Here is a 21,980-nt window from a genome sequence, read left to right as displayed (position 1 = left end):
CAATGGGGTAGGGAGTCTTTCACCTCTAGGTCAGTGGTTCAAATGCAGGCCAAGGGAACAAGTCCTCTCATACTGCTACTCCGCCGTGGCAGTACGACGACTCATGAAGTGAGTTGGTGGGTTCTCAGTCCACCATGTAGTGCAAAGGGGCTCACATCCCACCATCCCGTGCAACTCCCCTCAGCACCCCAATGAGTTCTCCTGCCTCTCCCACCCTGCACAGCCGGGGGATCAGCCCCAGGGCGGGGCCCAGATAGAGAAAGGCAGCCACAGCCAGCCATGAAACAGCTGGTTGCTATGGTGCTGGTGTCTGCTCGGGATTTGCATACGGCTGCTGATTTGCATTGCGCAGCTGTGTCTAAGGCAGGAGAAATTTCCATATGCCCAGCTCAGAGGCAGTTGGGGTGTGGGGAGCGGCATAGGAGGGGGGTTATTTGAAATTCAAATGAAGGTGATTAGGGGGTTTTACATCCTCAGGAGGGAGAGGACAAAAGCGGGGGATGGGGGACAAAGGCTGATTTTATTCTAATCAGGACGTTCTCAGAGGGGGGCGAGCGCACCCTGTGCTCTCGGAAGAGCAGGGATCTTTTGGAAGGGTGGGCCTGCTTGCCTCTTCTTCCGGACCCCTCTCCCCACGCCTGCAAACTGAAACGCTGCCCATGGGAACAAGTCTGCTCGGAGGGCGGGGGGGTTCCTTCTGGAACCCGCCTGTGTCCCTCCACATCCACCTGCCTCCTCCCCTCGTGTAGAAATTGTGGGTCCATCTGGCAGGTGAGGGATGTGGAGACAAAAGTTCTCCAAGGCGTTTGTCTACACAGGAGAGGTACACGGGTTTAACTTAAATCAGTTTTTAACCTAAATGGGTTCACCTCCACCAAAACAGGCCACTCTCAGCACTGGGAAAAGCTGGGGTGAGAGGGGGTGTTTGCACCAGTTACGTCACTTGATTGGAATTCGCACCTGTAGCATCTCTCCCATGGAGACCAGCCAGACTCCAGCATTGGCCATTAGATCGTTTGTTAATTGACACCTGAAGCCCTGCCCGGCTTCCTCAAGAATCCTATGGATTCCCCCCAGAAATATTGCTTAAATCTAACCTTGAAGAGGGGGCGATTCCAACCAGGGATGTGGTGATGTAAGTGCAGCATGGCCCCCCTGTAGTAGGTTTCAGAGTAACAGCCGTGTTAGTCTGTATTCGCAAAAAGAAAAGGAGTACTTGTGGCACCTTAGAGACTAACCAATTTATTTGAGCATGAGCTTTCGTGAGCTACAGCATCCGATGCATCCGATGCAGTGAGCTGTAGCTCACGAAAGCTCATACTCAAATAAATTGGTTAGTCTCTAAGGTGCCACAAGTCCTCCCCCCTGTAGTAGTGGCTGCAGTATCGAATGTACCTACCTCACTCTGGTGTCTCACTCCCCTTGCTCAGCCTATGCTGGCCCTCATTTATCCTGCTCCTCCCTGTTATCTCACTCACCTTCTCCTCTCTCTCCTTCTCCCATAGCCTATCCCTACCCACTCTCTGCTCACCCCTCTGCCCTCCTCTCTTCCCTGGAGGACTCCTTCAGCCTGGATAATGTGGGAAGGAAGCATCTGTCTCTCCCGCTCCTTGTCACCCTGTGGCCTTGCTCCTGAGCACATCTCCATGCACTGGGTTAACTGGTCATGTAAAGGAGGAAGCTTTAAAGGCACTTCAACAGACAGACCATAAATGGGGAGTGGCTGATGCCAGTCTGACTGCTAAGCACTCCAGTCAATAAGATTATTCATAAGCAAGGCATCCACATTCCCAAAAGCAAGAGAGAGGCGCGAGGGGGTGTTTCTTTCCTGACTCCAGTGTGGTTTTTGAGAGCTAGCTACTCTGTGCGCCAACCACACAGTAAACTAATCGTGCGGGCTCTGGAAACTGTGGCCCAGGTTGCCTTTTGCACGGAGATATGCCTGGCAAAGGCAGGGGTTGAAAGGGGGCTGTTAAGTGGCAACTTATGCCTCCCTGCTTTTCCTGACATGTTTGCTCTAGCCCCGCCCCCCATCTTAATTTAGAGCATCTTAGCCACTGTTCTAACTTACACCACCGGGGTGTGATCTCTAAGGGATCATATGCCAGCTGTAAATTGTATAACCCAGGCAAACTCCATCCAGCATGCCGCCATGATGTGTGTGGGACAGTTGGTGTAAGAGCAAACGATACCACTTGATGCCAGCTGATTTCTCCCCTACACTGAGGATGCTCTCTGCTGGCCATTTAGGCCCAGATTCGGCCATTTAGGAGCACCTGAGTGGTGCACAGCAGTAGTACAGGAGGAGAGGATCTGGGCTATTAATTGAAGTAACTGGAGGTAAGGTGATTTACACCAACTGAGGATCTGTCCCTTTATGTTTAGCAACGGACTAGTAAAACTGGACCATCTTTTTGCTCTGTGATTGTACAGCACCTTGCATGAGGAGCTCCTGGTCCAGGACCAGGGTCCTAGGCATTGCCACAATACACCTAATAAATAACCATAAAATAATGTAACATCCCTGATTGACATTGTTATCACTGATATAGCTGTACTGTATGACATCCGTTTCCAACCATTAGTACGGTTACTTATGTGTATTCTGCTATCATCCAGAGACATCAAGACCTGGGCCCCATTGTGCCAAGCTCTGTACAAAGGCATAGTAATAGGTCACCTCTTCCCCAGTGAGCTTACAATGTATGTTCAAGGGATGGTTGGGTCAAATTTGGCCCCATATGTTGATTATAAATAAATGAACTTTTACAAAAATGGAATATGTATAGAAATGTTTCCATGCATTTTTGTTTGTTTAAACAAGCCATTCCCTTGTGTGTATGCAATTCAAACATAGCCCCTTTGTTCTCATGCATGAGAACAGGAAAGTGAAAATGACTAGCAGCAGGCAGTGACCCGGGAGACTGTTGTCTCAGCACTTCATTGTCTTGACTTAGAGCTATGCTCTAGGGGAGGCAATGTGGCTTCATGTATAGCATAATGGGCTGAAGTGCAGCAGATCTGGGTCTGTCCCAGCTCTGCCACTGGATTGTTGGCTGAATTTGGGCAAATCCGGTCACTGCCTGGTGCCTCAGTATGCCTATCTGTAAAATAGGGATAATGCTGCTGACCTCCTCCACTGTAAAGTGCTTTGAGATCTACAGATGAACATGAGTATGGCAGCTAGGTGACGGTATTGGCTCAGCCACAAGTTGATGGTCTGGATGCAGGAATCACTGGGTAAAATCTCCTGCCTATTCAGGCATTCAGATTAGATGATGGTCGCTTCCAGCCTTAAACTCTATGAATGGTCCAAGCTGAGTGAGATGCAAAGGCAAACAATGTCACTACCCAATTCATTTCATTTTGATCATTAAATTCATTTGTACCGTTCTATTTGTTCAATTACTTTTAACTGGATCCTTAATATAAGAGTCCATTTCAATGCAGCTAAGAGGTTTTGCTCCTTTAGAATGCCATTTATAACTCTAATGACTGCTGCTGGGGGCTTTTCCTTCCCCACTGCTGAGTGAGCATTGAATATCATATGATAGTCAACATGATGGAGCTGATGGGAGCAACAATCATGACACTAGACAATCAATGTGAGCAAGCCAATTTCCTAACAATTTGTTTCCAATTTATAAATCATCCCACTGCAATAATTTTCTTCCCACTGCCCCCTGTGTGATGCTGCCACGCCATTTTACTGGATAATAATTGCAGCTAGCATACTTAATGTCTGTCTGGCATTGTTCCTTCCTTGGCATTATTCCTCTTTCATTGTTCAACTGCACAGAATGTAATTCTCCAAAGCAGCACATGGAAAATCTCTTCCCCCCCCCCCCTGTGAATTGCCCAGCCCCTCCTTGTAAAGATTTAACTTGCCCTCTGTGTGCAGTCCAAATCTGAAATTTCCTAGTGACCAAATTCCCTTCCATTCTGTGCAGCTCATTCAAAATGTAGGGTGAATTAATTTTGGTTTTGGGGGAAGCATTCTGTCTACAACCCTGATCGTGTAATCAGTATGTGGACAATAGATAGCTTTCTTGGCAAACTGATGCCCCCTGCAGGTAACTAGCGCATGGTCTCAGAAGATGTCGTAAGACCGATTGTTGTGTCATGAGGTAACTGTAGCTTGTGTTTTCTTGACTCTTGATTCCTTCTCTCTCCATTGCCGCGAGAGCTGGCTGCCTGCCTCCGAGCTGGCTGCCTGCCTCCTCTACTTCTCTATTTGTCACAAACAGGAAGTTTAAGAGACAGAGAAATTCTGCAAATGAAACATCCCTGCCCGCTAGCCATATCATAGGCCTGACCCAGCTTCTTCATCATGAGGGGAGAAGGGAGAGAAGACAAACTAACCCAAGGAGTTAGCAGTAATAGATCTTGTGCTTTAACAGGGAAACAGCAACAGAATTTCCCCCCACTGCCTCACATGAGAAGCTAAAATGCAAAGGGATGCAACCCAGCCACCCCAAGGGAAGCCCAGTATCCTGTCTTCCAACAGTGGCCAGTGCCACTGTAGCCAATGGCTCACCCTTGTCCTATGCTTGTTGACACCCTCAAAAAATTCTAGTAGATTGGTGAGGCATGGTTTCTCTTTACAAAAGCCATGCTGACTCTTCCCCATCATATCTGTGTGTTCTGGTCATTCTGTTCTTTAATATAGTTTTAACTAGTTTGTCTGGTACTGAAGTTAGCCTTACCGGCCTGTAATTGCCAGGATTGCCTGTAGAACCTTTTTTTAAAAATTGGTGTCACATTAGCTATCCTCAAATCATCTGGTACAGAGGTTGATCCAAGCAATAGGTTACGTACCACAGTTAGTAGTTCTGCAATTTCATCTTTGAGTTCCTTCAGAACTCTTAAGTGAATACCATCTGGTCCTGGTGACTTATTTCTGTTTAATTTATCAATTTGTTCCAAAACTTCCTCTACTGATACCTCAGTCTGGGACAGTTCCTCAGATTTGCCACCAAAAAAGAATGGCTCAGGTGTGGGAATCTCCCTCACATCCTCAGCCATGAAGACCGATGCAAAGAATTTGTTTAGCTTCTCCACAATAGCCTTGTCTTCCTTTAGCGCCTCAATTGTCCAGGGGCCCCACTGATTGTTTGGCAGGCTTCCTGCTTCTGATGTACTTAACAAAATTGCTGTTAGTTTTTGTGTCTTGTGCTAGTTGCTCTTCAAATTCTTTTTTGGCCTGCCTGATGATACTTTTACACTTGACTTGCCAGAGTTTAAGTTCCTTTCTATTTTCCTTAGCAGGTTTTGACTTCCAATTTTTAAAGGATGCCTTTTTGTCTCTGTTTCCTTTACTCTGTTGTTTAGCCAGGATGGAATTTTTTGTCTTATTTTTTAAAGAAAATTATTGTTTGGGGTATACGTATAGTTAGTCTGTATTATCGTGTCTTTTAAAAGTTTCCATACGGCTTGCAGCCATTTCTCTCTTGTGATTGTTCCCGTTTTTGAACTACACAAAAGTGAGGAGCCTAATAACATGTAAATTAAAAGGAAGTTAAATGCTACTGTGGTGGATTTCTTTGGTATTTTCCCCCCTACAAGGATGTTAAATTTAATTACATCATGGTTGATATTACCGAGCAGTTCAGCTATATTCACCTCTTGGACCAGACACTGTGCGTCACTTAGGACTAAATCAAGAATTGCCTCTCCCCTTATGGATTCCAGGGAAAGCTGTTCTAAGAAGCAGCCATTATTGGTGTCTAGAAATGTTCTCTCTTTATCACATCCTGAGGTGACATGCTCATAGACAACATAGTTGAAATCCTCCCTTGTAATTGGGTTTTCTGTTTTTGTAGCCCCTCTCTTCTCCTTCAGTTTTTCACAGTCACCATCGCCATTGTATATTCCTACTGCTACACTCTTCTTATTCAAGTGGGAAATTTCTATCCCTAGAGAGTCTATCGTACTGTTTAATTCATGTACGATTTTTACTATATTTGACTCTATGCTTTCTTTCACATATAGGGCCACTCCCCCACCAGCATGATCTATTCTGTCATTCCTACATATTTTTGCACTGGTTGTGTTGGTGACACTGGGGATCCAAACAGGGGTTGCGCTGGTTGTGATTCTGACAGCGGGGATCCGAACAGGGGCTGCATTGGTTGTGAACTGTTTGCCTTTTCAGTTGTAAACAAAACACTCCCGGCAAAAAATCCATCCGGAACCCTGCTGCTGCTCTCCCCTCCCATCCCTAGAGAAACCTCCCCAGGCAAACTCGCACCAGAGTTGGTGCCAGCATTATGCAAAGCAGCCACATACCTGCTGGCTGCCAGGTGAACCAGGGAGAGGAGTTGGCTCTTTGCCTGAAGTGTTATTGATAGCTGACCATGATTATTCCTTCCAACCTGAGCACCCTCAAAGTGGGAGTTGGGGGAAGTACTCTGAGGGTTGGGGGAGATGTTCTCAAAGCACGACATCCCCTCATTTCAGTACCGGGAGCTTTCCCAGATTGCCACACACCCTCGTGATTAAAGAGGGCTGGACTCACTCTGCCAGTTCAGACCTTGCTTGGAAATGAAAGGTTCCAGCTTCAGAGCAGAACTCCAGGCTTGGGAGGTTTAGGTTCCTTCTGAATCTGGCAGAGCACCAAGAGCCAGGTTCTGAGCTTATCTGAACCAGGGGAGCACCGCTGAAGCTGATGGAGCGGTGTTTTACAGCAGTTGAGGATCTGACTCGTTCATGTGGTTTCTTTCTGGGTGCCTAATGCGGGGCAAGATTAGCTTTCAAACAAGGATCCTTACTGCTTGTGCAGCATGTTCCTCTAGTGAGATTAAAGAGGATACTACAATCATGTAAGCCTGTGTACATCGAAACTAGATAGAAACATTGATTTATATTAGTTCTTGGGAAATCATTGGCTTAAATAAATGGAAGAAAGGTGTTTGTTTTTGCCTACCCTCAGATTTGTTTCGAAAGGAGCCAAAAGGAGTTAGGCACCCAATGCTAATTGACATTCCCATTGGGTGCCTAATCCCCTTAGGCTCCTTTTGAAAACCCCAGCCCAGATGTTTTGTACAAACTAACCCCCTCCCAGCTAGTGTCTTTTATAGTGAGATAACTGAGTCCAAGAGCCTTAAAGACCTTGAAGGAGCAGAACAGAAAGGGATGGATAACGGCCAGGCAGACCCAGCTGCCTGTGTTTGGCGGGAAAGAGCAGAAGGAGGAAGGTGTGATGCTGAGAATGGCAGCACCTATGAGACATGAGCCTTTGTTGGAAAATTTGGATCCAGGATCTGAACTCTCTAAAGTTTGGGATTCTGATCTGGGAGGTTTGGCTCAAGCCATTGTAGAGACTGGCTGAAAATTCAGGTCCAGGTTTGGATTCCAGATTCCAGTGAACTCAGGGATTTGGGGGCCGGAGGTGAGGGGAGGCGAGTAATATGTTGATCATCCAAGGGAAATGAGTGAGGGCCTGTGCTGTGTCTTCGGGTTGGATCCTGCCTGATTCCCCTTGGTTTTGCCTACCTGCCCATGAATCAAGGAGTTGCCTTTTTAGCACAACCCCACAGCACCTTCCATTCCCTTAGATCTCCTATAATTACTCAGTGCCACAAATTCCCTCAAGAATGGCAGGTGAACAGCCTCATCACCTGTTTGCCAGCCTCTCCCACAGCTTCTCTGCACTTGCTTCCTAGTTGCTGGACAGCCAGGGATTAGGGAACACCCTCCCTCGGTAATCTCTAAGGAGGCTGCTTGCTCCCAAGCCCCACCTCTGTTGAGCTCCCCTGTGACAGTGCAGTGGGAGCATCACCCGGGGAGAACTGGTTCTATTCATTTCAGTAAAGACTTGGTACCTTCGGGAACCACCGAGTTGCGCAACACCCACCTTTGTAACCGCATGATCTTATTTTCATTGCTTCCATCCTGCCCCCCGCCCATCTCCCTGCCTTTGTTTGCCACACTCACTTGTTGCCTCTTGCCCTGCACTGAACTGTATGCTTGTCGGGGAAAGGAGCGGGGCTTCATGTATGTTTGTACAGGGCCGAGCACAGTGAGGCCTGGTGGGGTCTCTAGTCTCTATAGCAACACCAAGATTCATTCTTATTCTTCTCGTTGTAGGAAATGAACGAAATGGGCTGGACTTTAACAGACAGGTAAGATCTACCAAACATTCCTCTCCTTTTGCGAGGCAGGTCGTTGCATTTGCTGATCTCGTTGGGTCCCCAGAAACTGTCCCTCGTTGGTCAGGATGACTGATGCTGCTTCTCTGTATTGGCCTTTCTAGTCGATAGGCAATTTGTTGATTTAAGATTTTGTTTAAATCCATATGAACTTCTTTTTTTTTTTAATCACACTATGAAAGGGATTTTTGTTCCACTGTGGGAGAATCCAGCCTTGACTCCAGGGAGTCACAGACATTCTATTGTGTATGACATTGTCGCCCTCCACCCAGAGGATACGTATCTGGGTGCACGGGGCCTAAGTGCGAGGGACAGGCATGGTGAGGGTGGTTTGAGTTCTGGCAGCGCCTGGGTCAACACTATGTTCCTGGGATGGGGAGCTGAAAAGCCGCAGATTCCCCTGCAGATTTCCCTTTGCAAGATAACCGAGGGCAGGAACATCCGACAAACATAGACTGCCCTGACATTTTTAAAAAGATCTGTTTCCAGATATAAGTGAATTCATCTGAACATGAGTGGGTCTCAAGAACCATCTCCTTTGCAGCCTTCCCTGGACTCTTCCCTGCCACTGTGTTCTACTCAAAGTTAGGTTCCTGGTTGTGGTATCTGCTAGGGCTGTCAAGCGATTAAAAAAATTCATTGCGCAATTAATTGCGCTGTTAAACAATAATAAAATACTATTTATTTAAATATTTTTTGATGTTTTCTACCTTTTCAAATATATAGATTTCAGTTACAACACAGAATACGAAGTGTACAGTGCTCACTTTATATTTATTTTTATTACAAATATTTGCACTGTAAAAAACAAAAGAAATAGTATTTTTCAATTCACCTAATACGAGCACTGTAGTGAAATCTCTTTGTCATGAATATTGAACTTACAAATGTAGAATTATGTACACACAAAAAACTGTATTCAAAAATAAAACAATGTCAAACTTTAGAGTGTTGAAGTCCACTCAGTCTTACTTCAGCCAGTCACTTAGACAAATAAGTTTGGTTACAATTTGCAGGAGATAATGCTGCACACTTCTTGTTCACAATGTCGCCTGAAAGTGAAAACAGGTGTTCTCGTGGCACTGATGTAGCTGGCGTCGCAAGATATTTACGTGCCAGATGCACTAAAGATTCGTATGTCCCTTCATGCTTCAACCACCATTCCAGAGGACATGCGTCCAAGCTGATGATGGGTTCTGCTCAATAACGATCCAAAGCAGAGTGGACCGACACATGTTCATTTTCATCATCTGAGTCAGATGCCACCAGCAGAAGGTTGATTTTCTTTTTTGGTGGTTCAGGTTCTGTAGTTTCCACATTGGAGTGTTGCTCTTTTAAGACCTCTGAAAGCATGCGCCACACCTCGTCCCTCTCAGATTTTGGAAGGCACTTCAGGTTCTCAAACCTTGGGTCGAGTGCCGTAGCTATCTTGAGAAATCTCACATTGGTGCCTTCTTTCTGTTTAGTCAAGCCTGCGGTGCAAGTGTTCTTAAAACATCCAACATGTGCTGGGTCATCACCCAAGACTGCTATAACATAAAATAAATGGCAGAATGCAGGTAAAACAGAACAGGAGACACACAATTCTCCCCTAAGGAGTTCAGTCACAAACTTAATTAATGCCATGTGCGGTGGATATAAGAAGCAAGGGGAGGCGGTGCCTCTCCGAGTGCAGCCATCCCTGCCGCCCAACACCTGGGCTGTGGTGACCCCCCTCCCTGCTCTGACCCTTCCCCGAGGCTCCCAGGGGCTGCTGCTATCTTCTCAGTCTTATCATAGAACCATAGAATATCAGGGTTGGAAGGGAGCTCAGGAGGTCATCTATTCCAACCCCCTGCTCAAAGCAGGACCAATCCCCGACTAAATCATCCCAGCCAGGGCTTTGTCAAGCCTGACCTTAAGGAAGGAGATTCCACCACCTCCCTAGGTAACGCATTCCAGTGTTTCACCACCCTCCTAGTGAAAAAGTTTTTCCTAATATCCAACCTAAACCTCCCCCACTGCAACTTGAGACCATTACTCCTTGTTCTGTCATCAGCTACCACTGAGAACAGTCTAGATCCATCCTCTTTGGAACCCCCTTTCAGGTAGTTGAAAGCAGCTATCAAATCCCCCCTCATTCTTCTCTTCCACAGACTAAACAATCCCAGCTCCCTCAGCCTCTCCTCATAAGTCATGTGTTCCAGGCCCCTAATCATTTTTGTTGCCCTCCGCTGGACGCTTTCCAATTTTTCCACATCCTTCTTGTAGTGTGGGGCCCAAAACTGGACACAGTACTCCAGATGAGGCCTCACCAAAGTCAAATAGAGGGGAACCATCACGTCCCTCAATCTGCTGGCAATGCCCCTACTTATACATCCCAAAATGCCATTGGCCTTCTTGGCAAAAAGGGCACACTGTTGACTCCTATCCAGCTTCTTGTCCACTGTAACCCCTGGGTCCTTTTCTGCAGAACTGCTGCCGAGCCATTCGGTCCCTAGTCTGTAGCGGTGCATGGGGTTCTTCCGTCCTAACTGCAGGACTCTGCACTTGTCCTTGTTGAACCTCATCAGATTTCTTTTGGCCCAATCCTCCAATTTGTCTAGGTCCCTCTGTATTCTATCCCTACCCTCCCGCGTATCTACCTCTCCTCCCAGTTTAGTGTCATTTGCAAACTTGCTGAGGGTGCAATCCATGCCATCCTCCAGATCATTTATGAAGATATTGAACAAAACCGGCCCCAGGACCGACCCTTGGGGCACTTCCCTTGATACCGGCTGCCAACTAGATATGGAGCCATTGATCACTACCCTTTGAGCCCGACTATCTAGCCAGGTTTCTATCCAGCTTATAGTCCATTCATCCAGCCCAAACTACTTCAACTTGCTGGCAAGAATACTGTGGGAGACTGTGTCAAAAGCTTTGCTAAAATAAAGGAATAACACGTCCACCGCTTTCCCCTCATCCACAGAGCCAGTTATCTCGTCGTAGAAGGCAATTAGATTAGTCAGGCATGACTTGCCTTTGGTGAATCCATGCTGACTGTTCCTGATCACTTTCCTCTCCTCTAAGTGCTTCAGAATTGATTCCTTGAGAAGCTGCTCCATGATTTTTCCAGGGACTGAGGTGAGACTGACTAGCCTGTAGTTCCCAGGATCCTCCTCCTTCCCTTTTTTAAAGATGGGCACTACATTAGCCTTTTTCCTGTCATCCGGGACTTCCTCGGATCGCCATGAGTTTTCAAAGATAATGGCCAATGGCTCTGCAATCACATCCGCCAACTCTTCTTCCTCTCTCTCCTCCTCCACCATACCCCCCTTCCCTTTCAGAGGTCCCCACAGCTGCCGGCCTCGTCTCTCCACCTCACTCCCCCTCCCCGTGGCGAATGGGGGCGGGATGTGTGTGTGAGGATGTGAGTGGCAGGCAGGGAAGAGAGGAGGTGATCCCTGAATAACTTTACACAGGTGAAAAAGCCTTCCAGAGACCTTGTAGCAGATCACTGAAACTGTTAAAGGGCCATTAAAATCGTAATGAAGCCATTTAACAGGCATTTGCCAACTCCCAGGAAGCCTTTCCCTTTGGCCACCTTCAGCTGGCTTTTATATTGTAGGAAAATGTATGATTTGGGGTTAAAAACAGTTTCCAAATTCTTGATCTAGTCATTTTATTCATACCCAGCTTTCGTAAAAGAGTCTGTCGGGAATTCTGTGTAAGAAAGGTGATTAAACTACTGCCCTAATGCAGGCTGTCAATGACCAACTTTTTCAAAAGGAGAGATTAGGCTTCAGTTTGGCGCAGGTAGCGTGAAAAGCCATGTCTCTCTCTATACAATATACACTGGTCAAATTCCCTGCCATGCCGAGGAGAATCCATCTGGCAATTGATCTATAGCTGTTGTCTGTTCCATTCCCTTAGAGAATGTTCTTAGTGCTTTAAGGTGAAAAGGGGGCAGGGTCTCACAGCGGGGAGTGGGGGCATCAGCAGGGTGAGGAGGCAAGGGGCTAGCCAGCTGCACAGCAGGTGGGTGGGGGTCTTGTGGCAGGCGGGGAGGTGAGGAGGCTCGCAGCAGGTGGACTAGCAGCAGGTGGGTGCGGGAGGAGGTGAGTGGAGGGAGGTCTTTACTGGAGGGGTGAAGAGGTGAGTGGAGAATCAGCGGTGGGCGGGAGCAGGGGCAGGGCCTGGGGCGGAGAAGGGATGGAGCGTGGGCGGGGCCATGGGCAGAAGAGGCAGGACAAGGAGCTCGCCTCCCCCAGGGGAAGTTTCACCCACCGTCCATGATTAACACATTACTTTTTTAACGAGTATCATCAGCATTGAAGCATGTCTTCTGGAATGGTGGCCAAAGCATGAAGGGGCATACGAATGTTTAACATATCTGGCATGTAAATACCTTACAACGCCAGCTACAAAAGAGCCACGCGAACGCCTGTTCTCACTTTCAGGTGACATTGTAAATAAGAAGCAGGCAGAAGTATCTCCCATAAATGTAAACAAAGTTATTTGTCTTAGCGATTGGCTGAACAAGAAGTAGGGCTGAGTGGACTTTAGGCTCTAAAGTTTTACATGGTTTTGTTTTTGAGTGCAGTTATGTAACAAAAATATCTACATTTGCAAGCTATACTTTCACGATAAAGAGACAGCACTACAGTAATTATATGAAGTGAACTGAAAAATACTATTTCTTTTATCATTTTTACAGTGCAAATATTTGTAATAAAAATAAGATAAAGTGAGCCCTGTACACTTTATATTCTGTGTTGTAATAGAAATCAATATATTTGAAAATGTAGAAAAACATCAAAAATATTAAATAAGTTTCAATTGGCATTCTATTGTTTAACAGTGCGATTAGTAGCGATTACTTTTTTTGAGTTAATCACGTGAGTTAACTGCGATTAATTGACAGCCCTAGCATCTGCAGCCATGGCACCTGCAGCACCCTCTGATTGTCTGGAGATTTTTGGAGACCGTATTGAGAAATCCTCCCGAAACTGAGTCCCAGGTCAAAACCCTCAGGTGAGGCAGGTGGAGTCAGTACTTCTTACACCGTAGATCCCAGCTCCTAAAATGCTGTAGGGCCTTCTCCAAAGCTCACTGAAGTCAATGGGAAAGACTCCTACACTGACTTCTGTGGACTCTGGATCAGATCCTCAGAGTCCAAAGGAGGAGGAGGTCTAGAGACAGATGTGGGAGGCGGCAGATATATGGGTTAGCTTTGGCCTCTAGCCATAGGATTGGGAAGGGGAAAGCCATAAGAGGCTGTGGCTATCTCAGGGCTGTCGTTAGGGATCTGAGCAGATTTTGCATCCATGCAGCTGTGATGCACTTGTCTCTGAGTTTCATGTTCTTCAGCTTTTAGGGCCATAATCACTTGCAAATTCATTGCCTTGGTGGTGGACAGGCTGTTCTGCCCCTTCCCCTTTCCCGGTGCACACTCTGCCCCTCAGGGTTTGCCCTTGTGGTTTCCATCTGAGAAGGTGTGAGTGGGCCATTATCTGTTTGTTGGCTTTGGCTCATCTGGGCTGGGGTGGATCAATGGAGGGAGGGATAGCTCAATGGTTTGAGCTTTGGCCTGCTAAACCCAGGGTGGTGAGTTCAATCCTTGAGGGGGCCATTTAGGGATCTGGGCCAAAAATTGGGGATTGGCCCTGCTTTGAGCAGAGGGTTGGACTAGATGACCTCCTGAGGTCTCTTCCAACCCTGGTATTCTATGATTCTATGAATCCCTCCTTTGATGGTGTCTTAACATGCTCAGTTGCCTTCCATTGGAAAACCACACTAAAAACAAAAAAGCCTTGTGACTCCGACTCTGTGGACTCCAGAACTGACAGCAGGGAACTTCCATGAGCCAAAGGGATCACCTGAGTGACTCAGAACTAGTCATAAGGGAAATTTCCCTCGAGATAGAAATAGGCAGTGAAAATACAATATTGTGCTGGATCTAAAGCCACTTGAAGTCAATGGAAAGAGTGCCATTGATTTCACTAGACTTTGGCTCAGACCCAGAGCAGGATTGGGGCCTACTACGTTGAGTGATTTACACCAGAAATGCAGACTCAGCAATGGGCTGTTTCCCCATAGACTCCCCAGTGCTGGCCAACACATCTAGGCAGGATTTCTTCGCAATGACTAGAGGGGGGAATTAAACATCAGGTCATCACTTTCCATGTATACGCCTTCTATTTATCAGACTGTCAGACAGGTATACATCATCAATGCTTTCATTAATTTCTCCATCCCATTTTATTGTGTAACAGTTAGTTGGTTGACTACTTCATCTCCCAGAGAAACACAAACCCTTGCCAAAATAATATACAGTAGGAAAAAAGCCCACAACAGCAAAATGTCTGGCATAATAGGTTTGATCCTTCCCCAATAGAAGTCCGTTGCAAACGGGTGCTGGAACAATTTGGATAGTGGGGGTGCTGAGAGTCGTTGAATCAAACTGCAAACCCTGTATGTGATGGAAACCACTTCAAGACAGGGGGTGCGGTAGCATGCCTAATTCCAGCACCTGTGGTAGGTGTTGACATTAGTCATGTCTGCTAACATGGTACAGTCCAGTGTGGTAACAACCAGCTATCTATATATGAATAGCAGATGTGAGTAACCCATGCTAACAAAGCGTGGCTCTCTGTCCCCCCATACAGCATGTGCAGAATTAGTAAGTCCTTTATCTCACTAGGTAGAGGCTTGTGCTTTTAGAACCTGAGTTCAATCCCAGTGACAGCCCAGCCAACAGCATTGTTACATGTAGATGTGCTGGTTTGTGTTAGCCATAATTGTTATATACAGTTGAAATACCTCTCTGGTACAGACGAACCCAATGAGAGCAAGGGCAAGTGTTGTTTCATCTGTATATTCTGTGATTCTTTCTGTTCAGGCTTGTAACGATGCTGGTTCTGGCAGGACCCAACTGAGAGTGCCAATTCAGGACAAATTGCTTCAAGCAGGGCAGTTACAGCCCAAGGCTGGGGTTTCTATGCACACCAAGGCAAACCAAACCAGCCAGATGGAGAAGACTTTGGTTTTACCCCACTGGCTAACCACAAGTCACACAAGCAATTCCCTTAGACACTCCAGTTTCCCGGTATCATCACCAGTGCCACTCGTTATGGGGACAGATGGTTATGAAAACCAATACCGCAGTAAAAGAAAAAAGGTTCTCTCGATCCCAAAGGACCAAGCCCCAGACCCAGGTCAATATACAAATCAGATCTTACCCACAAATCACGCTGTTGCCAGTCCTTTAGAATCTAAAATCTAAAGGTTTATTCATAAAAGGAAAAAGATACAGATGAGAGCTAGAATTGGTTACATGGAATCAATGACATAGAGTAATGGCAAAGTTTTTGGTTCAGGCTTGCAGCAGTGATAGAATAAACTGCAGGTTCAAATCAAGTCTCTGGAGAACATCCCCAGCTGGGATGGGTCTATCAGTCCTTTGTTCAATGCTTCTGTGTAGCAAAATCCCTCCAGAGGTAGGAAGCAGGATTGAAGACAAGATGGAGATGAGGCATCAGCCTTTTATAGTCTCTTGCCATGTGGTGTTTCTTTCTTTGTCCCAAAGACAAGCTGTCCATCATATGGCCTGGAAAAACCTCAGAGTTGTGTCCATAGGCAGGTCCCTGCACACCTTGCTGAGTCCCAAGGCATGTCTGCCTCCTCTCAATGGGTCAGTTGTACAGCTGATGGTCCTTAATGGGCCATCAAGCAGGCTAGGCAGAGCTGACACCAACTTGTCTGGGGTGTCACCCAGAAGCAGAGCATAAGTTTGAAATACAGACAGTATAGAGCCAATACTTACATCTTTAAATACAAAAATGATGCATGCACACATAGCATAATCATAACCAGCAAACCATAACCTTGTCTTAGACACCTCCTTTTACTCCCTTTGTACAAGATTTGGTGCCACTACAGGACCTTGGTTGCAACAATGATCTATACGGTCCCAGATTATGTCAATAACGTCACAAGGCTCCATCCATAACTTACTCCAGTTTGAAACTGGAGGGCCAAGATTATGTGACATTTTTGTCCAGTCCCACCTAGATGTTAAGAGACTAATCCAGTGGCCCTTGAAGTCTGTGGGAGTCTTTCCATTGACTTCAATGGGCATTTGGTCAGCCCCTAAAATGGTGTCTCTGTTACAGGTATCCAAGAAAAATCAGACAGTGGGGATTTTGGAGGGAAGGGATGGTTGGTTTTGTTTTTGTTTTTACTTAAGCTCTTAGTCCATTGTTCAGGATTTTGAACTGGAGCTGAAGAAATCTGGATCTAAACACATGTTGGGGCTAACTTTAACAGCTTCTGTGCTCCTGCCTTCATCTGGAGCTCTGGGTGCTCATCATTTCTGGAGATGACAAATCTCACACCATCTAAAGCTTCTAATCTCCTCTCTTGGGCAGCCTTAATTCTGGCATCTCCTAACTTCTGAGCCCTTGATGTCACAACCTGAACACATCCTTCCAATGTAGTTTTTCATGTGAGTTTATATATGGGGTGAGGAGAGAAAGAGATAGGCAGGCAGCTCCTGCTTTGCCTGTCTGGCTTGGCTTTTTGGTTGAGTCTAACGCTGGTTTACATCCAAGGAAACAGGTAGCAATAAACCTTCTCCCCAGGGTGTGGGATGTTTCCCAAACTGTGTCAGTGAGGGAACTGGGTGATTCAGCAAACATGGCTTCTTTCTCAAACTAACTGTGTTTGGACTCAATTTGCTTGGTGAAATTCGATGCACAGCACAAAGCCAAACAGATACACCTGCAAAAGGTCTGATCCAAAGCCCATGGACACTTGGGGGAGTTTTTCCATGCATATGTTGTGGCGGGAGTCCCCAGATAGTGCTCTTACACAGTCTTGCAAGCTCTTAGTGTGCAGGCAATGTTCAGTCTTTAAATAAATGCTGTATTGTTAATTTTGTGATGGAGACTCTGCTGGGGGAGCTGTTTCAAACAGCAAGAGAATTTTCTCTCTGACTTAATCTTTCTGACCAGAGTCAATTCTTGGGACAAAATTGCTTTCTGGGAACAGGGCACAGGGGTGTACACTGAGAGCTCTGGAAGAGGGGATTGCCTGATTGCCATTTTGGCCCACCTCTGTTCAAGGACTGGTATGGATCGTGTAAATGTGGTATATAGTGTTAGGCTATATAAATATATAACCCACTCTGTTGATATTGTGTTACATGAGGAATGTACCAGACTCCACATCACTGATTTCTCATTCACTGGGAAGCTGCCCTGTGGGACCCCAATATCTGCTTGGCAGAGGGGTGACACATAGGTCCCTGAACAGAAAGGAGACTCGGTTTCCCCCTTCTCCCAGCAGAGGGAGCCAAGGGACCTTTCAAGGCAAGTTTAGGGTTTATTGATGGGGTGGCAGGAGACTGAATTGATCTAGGGTTGGAAGGTCTATTGACACAGCAGTGTGGCAGGGGCATAGAAGTATCAGGGAGTGTGATGTTGGTTTCCTTTCATCTGAGTAGGCAATTCCTGCAGATAAGATGTCATATGTTTAGTGCTAATGATGGGTTTGATGCTGTACAAATATAAAGAATATCCCTGCCCAAGGAGATTACAGTGTAGGTTACAGACATTCCGGCACCAGAATGCACTGGAAACCCGGGGCTGGGAATAACTAGGAGTTCTGCTGTCGGTTTACATTCTCTCCTGCAATGTTGATGATACACTCGTGATTTCAGGATGGATGAGCCTGGAGGGAGGTGATAGCTTGGAGAAGTGGCATTGGAAGGGTAGCATCCACTGACAGCTAAAGAGATGTGACCAAAGGGTAATAAGACCTAATAATAATAATAATCTCATACTTAGCACTTTTCATTAGTAGATATCAAAGCACTTTACAAAGGGAGGTCAGTGTCACCAGCCCCATTTTACAGATGGGGAAACTAAGGCGTGGGGAAGGGAAGTGACTTGCCCAAAGTCACCGAGCAGGACAGTGGTAGGGCAGAGAATAGATCCCAGGTCTCCTGAATCCCAGTCCCATGCTCTTGTCCACTAGGCCTCGCTGACTGAGGCTATTATGATGGGTTGCCTTTTCCAAAGCACTCAGCATTGGCCTAACTCTGCTCCGAATGGAAGACCATGGTAAAACATCCCATGACATCAGCAGGAGCAGAGAGAGGCTAGCACAGAGAGACTGATTTTTTCAGAGGTGCTGAGCACCTATGGCTGCCATTGAAACTAGTTTCAGAGTAGCAGCCGTGTTAGTCTGTATCTGCAAAAAGAACGAGGAGTACTTGTGGCACCTTAGAAACTAACACATTTATTTGAGCATAAGCTTTCGTGAGCTACAGCTCACTTCATTGGACGCACGCAGTGGAAAATACAGTTGGAAGATCGATAGATACACACATAGAGAAGGTGAAACAATGGGTGTTGCCATACCCACTATAAGGAGAGTGATCAGTTAAGGTGAGCTATTACCAGCAGGAGAAAAAAAAAAAAGCTCACCTTAACTGATCACTCTCCTTATAGTGGGTATGGCAACACCCATTGTTTCATGTTTGCTATGTGTGTATATACCTCTTCCTACTGTATTTTCCACTGCATGCGTCCGATGAAGTGGGCTGTAGACCACGGAAGCTTATGCTCAAATAAATTTGTTAGTCTGTAAGATGCCACAAGTCCTCCTTTTCTTTTTATTGAAACTAGTGGCAGTCATGAATATCAGGCCTAAGGTTATACAGACAGTCTGTGGCAAAGCTGGGAAATGAATTGAGCACTTTGCTCCTTCAAAGAGATTTATGGGAGGAAGGAGATTCATCTGGTTAGATAGCAGGGCTCTGAGTCAGAAGATCTAAGCATTTTATTATTAATAATTTTGTTAGACCTGCGCTTTCCTCCCTTAGGGAGCAGTTCTCATCCTGTTTCATTTCACTTTATCTGCCTCCCCCTCCACCGCCCAATACCATGTGCTCCCCACATGTCATTTCAGTTCCTGCTTTGCTCTCCTGCAGGTATCAGCTGAGTTCAGGTTTCACTGGGCCCTCCAGACTTCCATCCCCCTCCCTGATTTGCCCTCCTGTCTGGTGTCAGTTTGCATCCTGCTTCCCTCTTTCCTCCAGGTGTCAGCTCAGATTTCACTTTCTCTTCTCTCTCCTTGCCCTGCAGTATCACCCCCGTCTTAATTTTGCTTTGCCTCCCTTGGGACCACTTTGGAAAAGAACCTCATTGGCTCGAAACCAGCTGTACTCTCCACATCTGTATCAACAGACAGAATATGAGCTGAACGCCAGGCTGTCCCTTCCCCTTTGAAGTTTCCCCCACCTTTCCCTGCACTTGTGCATCTAGCACTGACCTGTATCTGTTTGCTGGTTCTCCTACAAAATGCAACCCACTGGGGAAAGGATCCAGAGAAAGATCTGGCTTTAGGTATTGTCCTTTTCCATTTCTATACATGACAGGGTTTGGGCTAGGTCACGTGTGCAGAGGGACCTTTTTGCCAAACCACTGTTGGTCTTTCATGTTGGTAGAAGAAGTGCTAGAATCACCTTTTTGCTTCTTTCTCAACCCATTTCTCCCCCCTCACCCCCCCCAACAAGAGAGTCTCGCTGCTCCTTCTGGCTGCCCGTGGAGTGCCTACTGCTCACTCCTTCCATATTCTTTCTTGCTACCACTCCCATACACATCTGTGGGTGTTCTGCTTGGAGAGAAAGCACAGGACAAAGAGGCACCATGTGTCATCACATGGCTCATCCTTGCCCACGAGTGATTCTGGCCCAAGCTCAACCACCAGGATGCAACAAAGTGCTGATCCTCTTGTGCTCAAGGTGTCCTTTATGGTGAACTTCCAACGATCTGTGTCAGCCCCTCAAATTTAAGTTGTTTGTTGAAACTCCCCATGCCACAAACAAGTCTTCAAAATTGGACCATCCATGTCATGGGTGCAGGGTTTTTAGCCAGGCTAGAATCCCCAAGTGAGTAGCCTTTTCTCACTGCAGCTGTTCCCAGCATAGTCACCAAGTCTCTGCCTTCAGGGTGCAAGCCATCTGCTGAAGCTGGTGGTAGCTACTCCTCACCTCTGATTGGTCCCTTGGCCAGAACCAGAGGCACAAAAGCAAATGACAAATGCTCTTTTGAAATCTGAATCTAATTTATAACATCATTGGCGTGTGAGAGGCAGAACTGTAGAACTGGTCTAGGTGGTCTAGACATTGGTCTAGGTGGCCCCTCTTTCTTCTTGGTGCCTCTGCTGAGACAGCCAAGAAGGACATTAACTGTGGAAGTGGTTTGGGGGATGTGGACATATCGTCCACTTGTGGCTGGAATGAGACCCACCAAACAGCTGGTAACAACGTATGGTCCTTTTTGACCTGAAGACCCAGTATCCCACTGACCAAACCCTTAAACCTTCAGAAAGCTTCAAGTTACTTCTTACTCTATCCACACCCATTCAGTGGCACCTAGTCTGACTGCCCCAGAGAAGGCTAAGTTTCTGGGTATTTTCTATACTGCCACTCCTGTCCCAGGTACTCTGAGCAGGACCCAGCTTTTCAGGAGCTGCTGCTACACACAGAAACACACAAGCAAGAGTCCAATCACTCTCCATTCACCAGCAGGTGAATTTGCAGAGTGCATGCAAATTCCTTTCTCCAAGTGGACTCCTGTAATCCTTGAGTAAATATTTCCCAAGCTTGTAGTGGGCTGCCCTGGCTTTAGAAAGTTGTTTGTAGGGACATACCAGTTGTTTGCACAGTAAAAGCTAAGCTCAGAGACAGAGATGACACTTATCTAGGGGTCAGGCTCTTTCTAAAGCCCTGAGTTGGATAAACCAAAATGTACAGAAATAGCTCTGCTGGCTCTTAACATGATCGTTACCAGTAATAACACAACTTTGCATTTCTCTAGGGCCTTTTATCTGAAGATCTGTACAGATCGGCAAGTGTTTAATTAATTAAAGGCCTCTCGGCACCCTGGAAAGGAGGGGGTGCTACACCCATTTTTCAGAAGGCAAGTCAAGGCACAAAGGGGGCAGGTGCCAGTTTTCAAACAAGGCCTCTAATTTGGGATGCCCGACAATAGACCTGATATTTCAGAGGTGCCAGGCAGCCGGAACTCCCTGTGAAATCAGTGGGAGCTGCATGTATTTGGCACCTTTGGAAATCAGGCCCCGGGATTGGCTCCAGTCAGGCAGCCAGACCAATTAAAGCAACACGCTTCCATGGAAAATTTGTCCCACAGTGATTTCGCCAAGGCCATAAATGAAGTTAGTGGCAGATTTGGAAGTAGGTCCCAGGAACACTGGCTCCAAGCCCCCTCCTCTAAGCATTAGGCTGCCCCTGAAATGGAGAAAGAGAAATGACATTGTACAGTAGAGCTGATCTTGCTTTACTTATTTTGCTTGTATGTATTTAACACAGCCCCTTTGGCTGCTGTTGCTGTGTCCCAATTCCTTCTGGCGTTGGGACAGAATTCCTCCCAGGGATGCCAAAACTAGCCTGAGCCAATCAAGGAACACTGTCGAACTGGGTCTAGGCCATCTGCAGTCACAAGTTCTTGCTGATGCCAAGATAATTTCCTTCTAATGTGGGACACGGCGCGAGGTGCCTTGCAGCGTGGGGGTGGCTAACCCTGGTTCTCACAGCTCATTACACAGATGCCAAGCAGGCACCTCTTTGCCCGCGGCCTGGATGATAGGTCTGGGGACATCAGTACTGCACAGCAGACGGCACTTTAGATGGTCCCAGCCCTGACTGGCAGCTCTCGGGCTCAGGAGGCATTATACAGAACAGAGGAGGGTCATCCCAGCCAGAATGGTCCCTGGAATGAGGACTCTCTCAGGGAATGTTAAAGCACCAGGCCTGGCCCCATTGAGATCAATGAGGGAGTT

The 21,980-nt window shown here is 46.6% G+C and overlaps 1 protein-coding gene across 1 annotated transcript in view; it reads left to right on the top strand.

The window, feature by feature from the left end:
- The window catches only part of POU2F3 (POU class 2 homeobox 3), a 53,105-nt gene that overhangs the window by 5,570 nt on the left and 25,555 nt on the right, over positions 1-21,980 (top strand). The window contains exon 2 of the mRNA XM_048827150.2: positions 8,089-8,123. Within this exon, the coding sequence (XP_048683107.2) occupies positions 8,089-8,123 (35 nt within the window). The remainder of the gene's footprint in view (positions 1-8,088; positions 8,124-21,980) is intronic.

Source organism: Caretta caretta, chromosome 22 (assembly GCF_965140235.1).
Source record: "Caretta caretta isolate rCarCar2 chromosome 22, rCarCar1.hap1, whole genome shotgun sequence".
Taxonomy (NCBI): Eukaryota; Metazoa; Chordata; order Testudines; family Cheloniidae; genus Caretta; species Caretta caretta.
The sequence above is the reverse complement of the archived record's forward strand: the minus strand, read 5'-3'. Positions and strand labels throughout refer to the sequence as shown.